General features: G+C 40.2%; 1 protein-coding gene across 4 annotated transcripts in view; it reads left to right on the top strand.

Annotated features, from left to right (window-relative positions):
* Positions 1–12,372, top strand: part of NXPE3 (neurexophilin and PC-esterase domain family member 3) — a 480,868-nt gene extending 468,496 nt beyond the window's left edge. For all 4 annotated transcript variants that reach the window (XM_062624791.1, XM_062624794.1, XM_062624793.1 and 1 more), the window contains exons 4-6: positions 1,464–1,537; positions 4,646–4,852; positions 8,004–12,372. In XM_062624791.1, coding sequence (XP_062480775.1) covers positions 1,464–1,537; positions 4,646–4,852; positions 8,004–8,554 — 832 coding nt within the window. In that variant the 3' untranslated portion in view covers positions 8,555–12,372. The remainder of the gene's footprint in view (positions 1–1,463; positions 1,538–4,645; positions 4,853–8,003) is intronic.
* Positions 12,373–13,043: the final 671 nt, after the last annotated feature.

The raw sequence follows: 13,043 nt of genomic DNA, 5'->3' as shown, positions 1-13,043 counted from the left end.
AGAAAACACCTGGTAGGACAAGCTGCTGAGCAAAACCTTTGAAAGTGGAAATGATCTGTGCATGTTATAGGAAGTGTTGAACCTAATTAGTTTCACAGACATCTTTTTCTTCTGCATTCAGCATTTTTTAAAAAATATATCCCTTAGTGCCTGGGTAGATGTGATAGAACTGCTTCTGGATATACCCTTAGCTGAAATTAGACATAGTTAGCTACTGTGTAGTGTCAGAATTGTAGCTGTAGGCTACCGCCTTGCTCTCCAAAAAAAGATGTTGAAAATGTTGTGGCAGGTTGTTCACTTGAGGTTTAAATTGGGAAAGGCTTTAGAGTAGCAGCTCCCAATAGTTTAATTAGGAAAGAGTGTGCATGTTTGTAACTGAAAGCCAGAGGTCAACCATAAATATCAGTGGAAATGGTTTTTCGCTGTTCCTTGTTAAGATTGTAAGTGGGTCTTCTGACTTTCTGTGCCTCAGGCAGTTCACCTGCAACATATGGCTGATACTGACTGGTTAGGTTTCCAAATGGGAGTGGGATTTTTTTTTTTCCTGCATATTTTGGTTTTTTGTTTCATTCCCCTTTGAGATCCTTTACTGAATCTGCTTATAGAAATTCCAAATTATTTATTTCTTAAATGGAAAAAAACATTGGAAAAAGGATTCTCTTCTAAACAGCAACAAAAGACAGAATAGTTTAGTATTAAATCTCTGCAACTGTCACAGCTGTACAGTAGTGATATTTGTCCAACACAAAGCGATCAGAATCCACTGATGTCCACAAGCAAGTACTTCTGAGGTCTCTTGGTGCTTAAAGGGATAAGCTTTGTTTCTATATTCAGCAAATTGCTGTCCTACTGGAAGACCAAAGTTACTGCTGGAGATCTCTGAACAGCAGCTGGTACTACTGTCTTCCCCAGGGTCAAGGAGAAACCACTTCCAGCCTAGGCTATAGCTAGAACTGCAGGTGCTGAACTGCCACAAGCTCCACTGTGTGCTGCAGAGCAGGCTGTGGGATTGCAGGGGCTAAAAGCAGTAAGTACCTCAGCAGAAGTTTTTTCTGTGATAAGCACCTGTAGAGCACTGGCAGAGCTGGGAGCTGCTCCCGCAGCAGTGTACCCTTTTAGTGTCTTGTCTCCTGCCAGTGGCACATGTACCACAAGTTGAGAAGTTCCCTCTTTGTGGTAAATCCCCCAAAGCATCTTGCAGACCTCTGATAGCTTTATCTAGGTTTGTGCCGATAAAAGTGTCTGCAAGATTTGTGTTCTAGTGCTATGAAATTTTGAATTCTGATTCAGAATGATAGTGGAAAATAATACAGAATGAATTCAGCTATAGTGAGTAGACTGAATTTAAATTTAAGTTCTTAGTGAGCCTTATTTACTTATTTGAAGTGATTTAAAAAAAATTAGTATTACCTTCAAATTTTACTGTTAATTTTACACAATTTTATTTTTTTTTTTCTTCCAAGTGATGTGAATATCAAAAGGCCAATACTCTCCAGTGGACCTGATTCAGTGATAGTAAAGCCCAAGGCATTTACAGGTAAAGTGAACTTCGTAAGATTCTTGTTTGTAATGCATAACTAAATTTATAAAAAGAATAATAGGCATAAGGTAATAATTGATTTGCTTGTTTTCATAGCATGGAATATAACTTTTAAATTTGTCTTTAGAAGACACAGGTTTTTGGGCATTAACTGCAATGCAAGTTTAGTACTAACTGGCGGTATTCAAGGCCAGGTTGCATGTAGTCTTGGGTGGCATGGTTTAGTGTGAGATGTCCTTGCCCATGGCAAGAGGGGTGGAACTAAATGATCTTATGGTCCTTTCCAACCCTAACTATTCTATGATTCTAACAATAAAATTGACTAAAATTCATACATACATGGAATTTTTAGCAAAAGACAATAAAAAGGTTGTTCTCTCCAAAAGTGTATTTTTTCTAGCACTTACTCAGGGTTATAAAATGTCATACTATAACTGCTCACCAAAATCTCAAGTTACTCTAGCAAACCCAGCTGTGTGGCATTTCTTACTTTCTTTCTCTAAGTATTTTGACTACCAGATTTTGGAAATTTGCATGTAAGCATTACTATCATTTGTTTAACCACATGATGTCACAATCTGCAGCTGTGGACCAGAATCTAATTGTTCTACACACTGTCTAAAAACAGAACAAAGAGATGGTCTGTAATAAGTTCAACTTAGAGGGTTATCTCATTCATATCCATATACATCTTAAAGCCTGTATGACTCATTTTGTGTGATACACAGGGAATTGCTTCTTGATTGAAAGCGTGTTTTCATAAGGTTGTAGGAGACTTTAAAGGCAGAGTTCATGACATGGGCAATAATGTCTTAACAGAAAACAGCCTACAGCATTTCTTGCTTTTAGAATTGCATTTCACTAGTGAAAGAGTGCTGCTATTAGGCCAGCAGCATTTCCCCCTGCTTTCTTTCTTCACATCCTTTAGATGAGATGTTTTTTGCTGCCTTTTTTTTATCCTGTGTGTTTCCTCACAGAAACTGCTGCAAATTTGAAATTTGATTACATTGCCCTTCTTTCAGGAGTTTTCAGGATCAAAGCTTGCCTTCATTTCCTGAGGAGTAATGCTGGATTAGAAAGAGTTGATAGCAGTAGCACAGTATTCTTTGGGGAAATTCTGTCTATGAAGAACGGTCTCTGAATAAATAAACTTAATACATTGGTATAACGGTGGTGGATGTATGGCTTTGTTAGGTTTGAAGGCACATAAATGCATTATTCTGCTGTTCTTGCTTTTGCACATACCTTTCTGTTTAAGGGTAAATGTAGATAAAGATGATATTTTTAACTTTTTTTTTTTTCTGAAATACAAGTTTTATTTCTATTCCTGGTCTGTAACTGTTCAGATTGGAGCTTTTACTCTCTTCTATAAAATCCAGACTATCCGGATTCTGAATTTCTGAATTCTGGAACAAAACTGATGGTACTGTGCACAGATTTGAAATGCTGGTGTTAGGTTTAGCATGAGGCGTCAAAAAGTTTTTCTAGTACCATCTTCATATATTTATGTATAGTCAAAGAATTGATTTAAGAGATAAAAAGTGCAATCATTTTTATATCAAAATTTAAGAAGCAAATGAACTGAAGTTGTGAATTCACATGATGAATTATTCTTTAATTACATGATCGTATGAAGGTATTTTCCTTATTTTTTTTGTAAGATTCCTGTTTTATACATATTAGAGGAGTTAACATTACTAGTTTTTGTCTCTTCCTTCATTGTCCCTGTTGCCGGATTTAAAGAAACATCCAGAGATACAATCTTCTAGTGCTTTGTCTTGTGGTACTCATCATTATAGTCTTTTCTGTTATACAAACAGAATAGTAGTTTGCTTTTTATGGTGTCCCTGTAAAAACGTAGATGTTAACTAAGGAGGTTAACATCTACTAATGCAAGACGCAGATCATATTGCACACAGTGAGACCAAAAATGGTGGTTGGGAATGGGTGCTTAAACATGCTTATGGTCTAATTTTACTGAGTTTGGCTATACCTGTGTTATAATGAAGCATCTACCAGAGGATGCTTGGAATTTCTCTGCATGTACTTTTACACAGTTACAACAGTCCCTGGCATGATTTTGGCCATGGCAATGTTTGGCTGACGTAACTATGAGATTGCAGCTTCTCTTCCTCTAATCTCTGGCACTTGCTTGCAAGGTATTGCCTGACATCTGCAAGTTTGCTAGTCATCCTACAGAATAGAGCTTCCCTGGGGTAGTCTCATTACTCCTCAGGGGGCCACCTATCGTGGGCAGTAAAAAGGGAAGGGGCTAGGTAGCAGAGAGAAAGTAGGAAATCTAGGGAATTAGAGACTTGTAATTCATACATTCAAAGGACACATAAAACAATGCTTGGTCACAGCTTTAATTCTGGCATTTCCAAGCTTTGGAGTCCTTACAATCCAGACTTCACTCTTGCAGCCTGTGTGGTCAGAGCAGGAGTGTCGGTGTGTGTATGTGTAATTCCATGGACAGGCTTATTTTGTTCGGTTGTTTGTGTTTTGAGTGGTCTCTGGCTGTCGCGCTGGGGTTGGTGGGCCGCGCTGCTGGCGGCAGGATGGCCGCTGGGGGACAGCAGAGCGCCGCTGCACGGAGGTCCCTGCTGCTCTGTACCCTCTGCAAGCACCCACCCTTGAGCGTTTCTGTCCAATTGTGGAAGGTGACAGGTACTCACTACTTTGTACTTTATCAGGGACACCATGTAACGTGAGAGGAGTGAAATTGTAATAGTTCAGCCAACTCGGCCTGGTTTTCCTGCAGGTTTTGCTGCAGAAGGGGTGAAATACTGGAGCTTAAAGAAGTGTGATGCATCAGGCTTCAGAACTGTGATGCATCCAGGCTGGATGTGGTTCCTGGCAACATGATCTAGTTGAAGATGTCCCTGCTCATTGGAGGATGGTTAGACTATGTGAGCTTTGAAGGTCCCTTCCAACCCAAGCTGTTCTATGAATCTGTGATTCTGTAAGCTTTTTAATCTGTGTGATACATCATACTAATTTGCTTTAAACTAGGAAAGATGTTCATACACCACTGGCAATATGTCCATGAAGGTTACGGAGGCTGGTTTTTCCTGTACATAATTTTAAAGAACTTTTCTCTTCCAGATTCAAGCAGTGTAGACAGAGCTGAAGATTCTATGGCTTCACCTGCTGGTTATTATTATGAAGATCAGTGGAGGTCCAGAACACATTGGATCCATCATTTTAACAAGTCAGATGATATAACCAAGTGCTTACAAGGAAAAGTAATCCACCTGTTTGGAGACTCTACAATAAGGCAGTGGTTTGAATATCTGACAGCATTTGTTCCAGGTTAATTTATTATTTTTTTTTCTTCATTTCGTTTTGTCCTTACAGAACTTTGCATAATTTTATTTTTCACATCTCAAACACAAAGTTGATATTACTGGATGACAATGTAAAGGAAGAAGAAAGACAAAACGTTACTGGGAGTACTGGTAGATAGGCATTTAGTCAAATGTTAAAGCAGACACTGGAAACAAGTAGGCCTTGGAAATGAGGCCACGAGGTGTCTGCAAAGTTGTCCATGCTTCACCAGTAAGGACTGCTGCGGTAGCTGTGAGTTAAGGTGGCCACCTAGGGGGCATGGCAGAAGTCACTTAGGGTTGCTTTGCAAGGCCTTGCAGCATCCCATCACATGAATGACATTAGAATGAAGTAGAAAATGACTTCCATTACTGTTGATTGGTTTTGAGCCCTTTCTTGTGCTTCCCTTATTTTAACCTGAAAACAGAATTTCAGTAGCCAATTAGATATTCCTTCCTCACGCCTTACCCCTAAAGCAGTTAAATTGTGTTGGAATAGAGACTTTGAGACTCCTTAATGCCTGTAGGTAGAGGTGCCATGCCTGACCTTGTGCTCACCAACAGGGAAGGGCTGGTTTGAAATACGACGCTCCAGGGCAGCCTTGGTTGCAGCGATCATGAGATGGTCAAATTTGAGATCCTCAGGACAGAAGAGCGTGCAGGAAGCTCACTGCCCTGGACTTCAAGAGGGCAGACTTTGGCCTCTTCAGGAACCTGCTTAGTAAGGTCCCATGGGATATAGCCCTAGAGGGCAGGGTGGCCCAAGACTCTTGGCTGATATTCAAGGATCACCTGCTACAAGCTCAGGAGTGTTGCATCCGAACTAGAAGGAAGTGCAGCAGGAGGGCCAGGAGACCTCCTTGGATGGATAAGGAGCTGCTGAGGAAACTTCGAGGGGAAAAAAGAGGCTTATAAAAGGTGGAAGAAAGGACAGGCAGCCTGGGAAGAATGCAGGGATGTTGTCTGGAAAACTAGGGACCAGGTTAGGAAAGCTAAGACCCAATTAGAATTAAACTTGGCTAGGGACGTTAAGGATAACAGGAAGGGATTCTATAGGTACGTAGTGAGTAAAAGACAGACTAGGGACAACATAGGCCCCCTCAGGAAGCTATAGGGAGAACTGCCTACCCTGGATTTGGAGAAGGCTGAGGTTCTTAATGACTTCTTTTCCCCAGTCTTCACTGGCAAAGGCTCTGACCACACCACCCAGGCCTTGGAAGGTAGACGCAGGGACTGTAAGAATTGATACCCTGGGCCCACTGTAGGAGAGGATCTGGTTCTAGACCATCTTAAGAACCTGAATGTGCACAAGTCCATGGGACCTGATAGAATCCATCCATGGGGCCTGAAGGAAATATAACCCCCATTTTCAAGAGGGGGAGAATGGATGACCCAGGGAACTACAGACCAGTCAGTCTCACCTCCATGCCTGGCAAAATCTTGAAGCAAATTCTCATGGAAGGCATGCTAAGGCACATGAAAAACAACAAGGTGCTTGATGACAGCCAGCATGGCTTCACTAAGGGGAAATCCTGCCTGACCAATTTGGTGGCCTTCTATGATGAGGCTACAGAACTGATGGACGGGGTAGAGCAGTTGATGCCATCTACCTGGACTTGTGTAAAGCGTTTGACACTGTCCCACATGACATCCTTGTCTCTAAATTGGAGAGACATCAATTTGATGGATGCACCACTCAGTGGATAAAGAACTGTCTGGATGGCCACACATAAAGAGTTGTGGTCAATGGCTCAATGTCCAGCTGGAGACCAGTAATGAGTGGTGTCCCTCAGGGATCAGTGTTGGGACCGGTCTTGTTCAACATCTTCATCGCTGACATGGACAGTGGGATTGAGTGTGCCCTCAGCAAGTTTGCCGATGACACCAAGCTGTGTGGTTCGGTTGATATGCTGGAGGGAAGGAATGCCATCCAGAGGGACCCTGACACGCTTGTGAGGTGGGTTGATGCCAGCCTTATGAAGTTTAACCATGCCAAGTGCAAGGTCCTACACCTGGGTCGGAGCAATCCCAGGCACAGCTACAGGTTGGGCAGAGAAGAGATTCAGAGCAACCCTGCGGAGAAGGACTTGGGGGTGTTGGTTGATGAAGAAATGAACATGAGCCAGCTTCAGTGTGCACTCACAGCCCAAAAAGCCAACCATATCCTGGGCTGCATCAAAAGGAGTGTGACTAGCAGGTCGAAATAAGTGATCCTGCCCTTCTACTCTGCTCTCGTGAGACCTCACCTGGAGTATTGTGTGCAGTTCTGATGTCCTCAACATAAAAAAGACATGAAAATGTTGGAACAAGTCCAGAGGAGGGCCACGAGGATGATCAATAGGCTGGAGCACCTCCTGTATGAAGATAGGCTGAGAAAGTTGTGTCTGTTCAGCCTGGAGAAGAGAAGGCTGCGTGGAGACCTCATAGCAGCCTTCCAGTATCTGAAGGGGGCCTATAAGGATGCTGAGGAGGGACTCTTCATTAGGGACTGTAGTGATAAGACAAGGGGTAACAGGTTAAAACTTGAACAGGGGAAGTTCAGATTGGTTATAAGGAAGAAGTTCTTTACTGTAAGGGTGTTGAGGCACTGGAATGGGTTGCCCAGGGGACTTGTGAATGCTCCATCCCTGGTGTTGTTCAAGGCCAGATTGGACAAAGCCTTGGGTGATACAGTTTAGTGTGAGGTGTCCCTGCCCATGGCAGGGGGGATGGAACTAGATGATCTTAAGGTCCTTTCCAACCCTAACTATTCTATGAAGTCATCTTTAAGTTTAATGGAGTCCTAAAACTGCCAGGAGGATTTCCGTGGACTTGGGATTTATAGAGAACAAATGACTGAAGGAGTCTATTTGGAAAATATCTTTTATGAGAGAGAGAAGGAAATATTTTGGGAAAGGCATGAACAGCCTTGTGAAGTTGAAGTGTGCTTTCTTGCAGATTTCAGCACCCAGAAACTCCACTCTGAAATATGCAGCTGAAACACGCATGATACTCATCTTCTGTTTCATTTTAGAGTTCTCAGAATTAAACTCAGATTTCCATATCTACTGCTGATTTTGCCCTGTGGTCCTAGCATCTTTTTGATAGTGTTAATATCTTTTGTTGTCTTTCACTAACGCTTGCTCTTGGGTTTTCAGATCTAGTGGAATTTAACCTGGGGAGTCCTAAGAACGTGGGGCCTTTCATGTCTGTGGATCTGAAGCACAATATCCTAGTGAAGTTCCGCTGTCATGGGCCACCCATTCGCTTCTCCACAGTCTTTAGCAGTGAGCTGCGCTACATTGCCAATGAACTGAATGGCATAGTGGGTGGGAGAAACACAGTGATAGCCATAACTATATGGTCCCACTTCAGCACTTTCCCTGTGGAAGTGTATATTCAGCGGCTGAGGAACATTCGGAGATCAATTATTCAATTGCTGGATCGCAGCCCCAAGACTTCAATCATCATCAGAACTGCCAATGTTCAGGAGCTTGGGCCAGAAGTGAGCCTCTTTAACAGTGATTGGTATTCCTTTCAGCTTGATTCTGTAATGAGAAAAATGTTCTCAGGAATTGCTGTGCACTTTGTGGATGCTTGGGAGATGTCTCTGGCTCACTACCTGCCACATAACTTGCACCCAAAAGAAATAATTGTTAAGAATCAAATAAATGCATTTTTATCTTACGTGTGCCCTTTGCAAACTTAGCACAAGTAGGTACCCTTATGTCATCTTTTGCTATAGCTGAAGTAAAGTTGCTCTTTGTTGGAGCAATTGAGGTAGGCTGGGTGGTACAGAAGAACTCTGGTTATTGTACTTGCATGCAGTATAAGTGGGTGGCCTTATCTCTGGGTAGCTGTGAAGTGTGGTAAAGAGGAGTTGATTGTTCAGGCCATATCTTCCTGCAAGGCTGATTCCTGTCAACCTTACCATTCATATCTGAGATTAGAGAGCACTTTAAATTAAATCAACAGGATTCGATAAGAAATTACGTGGATTATTAGCTTTACTAGTTGTCTGTACTGTATGCTTAGCTTAATCCATATGACACTGATTTTGTTGTCAGAGTCTTGCTGCTCAGAATTGTGTGTCAAGTCTGCGAAAGATTTTGGGAGCAGTCTTTCAGTGTTCTAGTGTTTGAGGGACATCTCTCTCCAGATGTATGTCAGAGAAGCACAGTGTCTGTTCTTGTTTCAAAGTCCTAATTAGAAATGTGAAGGGAGTGTACCAAAATCGCTAATGTCAATCAAGGAAGCAAATCAAAGTAACTATAATATTAAGTCATCACAAATTTGCTGAAATAGAGTACACAAGTTAGGCAACTTTGGTGTTCACAGATGGCTGCTAAATAATGCAAATAGCCAGTATTTTAGCTTGATATCCTGTACTACTGAATTTCTTCTGAGCTTTGGTACACTGTCTACTTCTTGATTTGTCTGTAATGGAGAAATGTGTGTATTATGACCTCAGTGAAGACACTGTCTCAGGCAGTTTCTGCAAGTTCAAGTTGCAGGCTCACTTACTTGAAGCTTGAAGCATTTACTAATAAAAGTGTTTCCCTTCCCTGTAAGATAAAGCTCTTCACTTATGTTCCTGTGAAGCTGGGCTTCTGATAATTACTCTTCTGCATCATTCATATGTTGTGTCTGTGCGGAGAAGCTAAGTGATGTGAATGCACTTGGTGATTTGGCACTGGGTAACGGTAACTGGCACACACTAGTGCCAAGGCCATGCTATGGTGCCCCTTCTGATTTCTTCATGAGCTTCACTGCTGCCAATATAAAAGGTCAAAAAAATTGCACCCAAAAGCCTAGCACACAGAGAGTTGCCCTTGGTGAATATCGGTGGTTTTGCTGGTGTGAAAGCTGGTGGCTCTTGTGCCTCTTGGTGTGGTTGTTTCTGCTGCTCACTTGATTGAGCCTGTCTATAGCTTTAGCTAGTAGCACTTTGAAAATTCAGCCCCGAAGTTAAGCAGCAGTATTCCATGATGTCTTATTTCTGGACCTCCTCAGGCCAAAGTTTGTCTTTACCATCTGCTTTGCTGAGAAATGTGTCAGAACAGTAGAGGAGTGCTTCTGAAGAAGCTCATCACTCTTAAGGAGAATGGGAAAGCTGAGTCTTTGTGAGCAAACTAAGAAGAATAATGAGGCCAATTGGTAGTGGCCCAGAGTGGCATAATTGAAATGTCTTCATATTAGAAACATTTTACTCTTTGCCAAGTTTGCTGCTATGTTAGGAAGGTTGTGCTCTTATTGCTGGAGCCCCAAGAGAGCTGCTACTACTAACCACAGGAACAGTGGTTTTATTCTGTTTATTTTAAAGGACAGCCAAGAACTGTTTTGAAAACAAATGTAAATGCTTTTAGGATGTAAGAGACTGTCAATAATATCCATCTAGAAACTTACAAATTTTAGAATGTTTTAAAATGACTGGAGGAGTTGCATACACTGAAATAGCATTTTTACCTAGCTTTTCACATCAGAATTAAGGAGGTCCAATTTGCCAGTTCCTACTGACAGTTGATTCACATAGATTTGTTCATACATTAGCTTTAGGTAACTATTTCTTTCTTTAATATGCTAATGGAAATTTATTCTCTGCTAAAAAGAGACCACAGTAATTCAGGTCTGGGAAGGTAAACCACCACAATGCAAAATGACTTTTCATCTTTTCCAGCTGTGTTTTTTTAAATAGATAGAATATAAGAGTTTCATCCTGGATAACAAATCTATCAAATAATGTTAATAAAAATAAGACTTCAAACTTTTACTTCGAAAGAAACTACTTCATTTGTGGACTAACCATCTGGTTTTCCTCATAAAGCCATTATCATGTGTGAAAGTGTTGTGGCAGAGTGTTTCATCTCCAAATGTTGTAGTGCTCAGCATTGCTCTGTAACAGCAGCTTTGTATTGGTGTTAGCTTCCAAGAACAGAGAAGAATATTTTTTTGACTGTTTTTATAATTGAGGGAAGGAGAACAGGGTTGGCATTAGCAAAGATGTCTAATTGCCTTCTGGTAGAACCTCTCCCTTTTAGATTAATTAGATTAATTATTTAATAACAGATGAACTAACTTTTAGGAAATGCACTTGAGAGAAATTGCCAGTTGATTTGGAATGAGGACCAATAATTCATTTCTTTGGGCTTTGGAATAGACAGGGGGGAGAAAGGGAGAAACTGAGACTTTACTCTTGTTTTAAGATGAAGGCTGGGGACACTATGCTTTTATATGTCATTCAGTTGAACTATAAAGGATTTTTCATTTCTATTCTCATCTTATTACCAGTTATATATGTACCATATATATGGAAACATAGAAGCAATAAAATATTTTTAAATTGGTTTCTTTAAGCCTCTAAGTTTCTAAACGGATTTTAATAGGAATTTAAGGGGTTGTTTATTTTTCAGGTTACTTAATATGAAACAGGACTGGAAAGGAACTTCTCAATCGTCAGCTGAATATCTTTTTGCATGTAAAAATTTATTTAATGAGTTTTTGAAAGCCCCATCTTCCTTTCCATTTTCTTCATTTGAAGGGAAGAAATTGTATTATTTTTTAATATCTTCATTCTTGTCCTGAGCCTTTTGATTATTAACCTTTCAATACAGAGATTTTTATTCTTTTTAAATTTCTTTATTCAAATAAATAAATCCCAATGAAGAAGTATTCTTGTGGTGTTTATCAGAAGATTTCAGAGCAGTCCATTTATAAGATACAAACCCTCCATTTTATGGATTGGGCTGATTCATGGTGATTTTCTGCACCTGTTATTTTGAGAATCTTGTTTTTCATATCTACCATATTAAGCTGATTTTTTGTTCTAGAGATTTAGTAAAAGCATTAGTTGAATTGTTGGTGAAAAGAAAGGATAAAAAGTAAAAGTTTCCCTTTTTTAAGGTTTTCAATTGCTGGTAATTCCATCTGCTATGCAGCACTATAGCTTTACAAGATTCAATTTATCTTTTTTCATTGTTTTACTTGTTAGAGGTAAGCTTTTAATAATGGGATCTTTGCTTACTAGAAGGGTTTGTAGGGCTTTTTATGTACTACAGGCAACAATTCCATGTATACATGACAAAACCCAATGATTTGAAGTTAATTCCTGAGAACGGTGAGAGTACTGTGGTTCTGCTTTGGCTTTGTTGCAAAAGTGTGGGTTAAAATGTTGTTCCACTCATGACAGTTTAAATAATAGCAAAAACTTAAATCATCACAAATGTGTATTTATTGTTTAAAGCACTTAGTTGTTAAGTCCAGATCACTTCATGCTTAGTCTATACTCATATATTTAGAATGTCTGCAAGGCTCTTGTTATCTCTTGGTAGCAGAGAAGAACTCTGTGTGTTAGAGAACTTGTTTTCAAAAGGATTTTTTTTTTCCATGTATATTATTGAAATACTTACAATACAAAGAAGGCTCTAACGTCTTTTTATTTCCTAATTTAAATCATTTAAAAAGCCAAAAAGCTCAAAAATAAAAAGTTCCTAATAAAGAGGGCAAGCTTACTTGAACTCTTTCATCTGATTTAGTTTCTGTTTATCCTATTTCCTGTAACCCCCCCCCATTATATTTTTATAGTTGCATAGTAGTTCCCTTAGTTTTGCTTATTACTTTTTTTGCCCTGTGTGTAGGGTAGAAGTTTCACAGTATAGTTTATAGATTAAGATCACTTAGAAAAGTGATTCTTTTTTTTTTTGTCTGATGATGTGTATTTGGAGGAGAGTGGTCTGTGCAAGCTGCACATGCCTGACATGAGACCCGGCACTGAAGCACACTTGATGTTTCCTCCTGTCCATCTGTCAGGCCTGAGGCATGATAAAAGCTTGCATATAACCTGGGCTTCCTTTGTTGAGTGTTTTTGCAATGCAACCAGCCAACAGGAAATACTTAATCCACTTCAGTTAAAAAAGCAGTGTGAAGGACAGAGCTGAGATCCACTGTTGTTTGATGCTTTTTTAGGTTATGAAGAGTTTTTACTTTAAGTAATGGAATTAAAATTGAGAACTGTCTTGTAAGCCACTTGGTGTGTTCGAGGCCCATAGGACACCCCATGCATCTTCCTGTATCTGGATCTTTGAGTCTTTCCTGAAATGTTAATTCACTGTGGTGCTTGTCACCCCGATCTGAACTCTCAAGCAATGTAACCTGGCTCATAGCTGGGCAGTGACTCTAAAATCCTGTCCAAATTACTGTTT

Source organism: Pezoporus occidentalis, unplaced genomic scaffold (genome assembly GCF_034315485.1).
Source record: "Pezoporus occidentalis ecotype Australia unplaced genomic scaffold, CSIRO_AGI_Poc_V1 ctg271, whole genome shotgun sequence".
NCBI lineage: Eukaryota > Metazoa > Chordata > Aves > Psittaciformes > Psittacidae > Pezoporus > Pezoporus occidentalis.
Note: the sequence above shows the minus strand (reverse complement) of the source record. Positions and strands in the feature narration are given on the sequence as shown.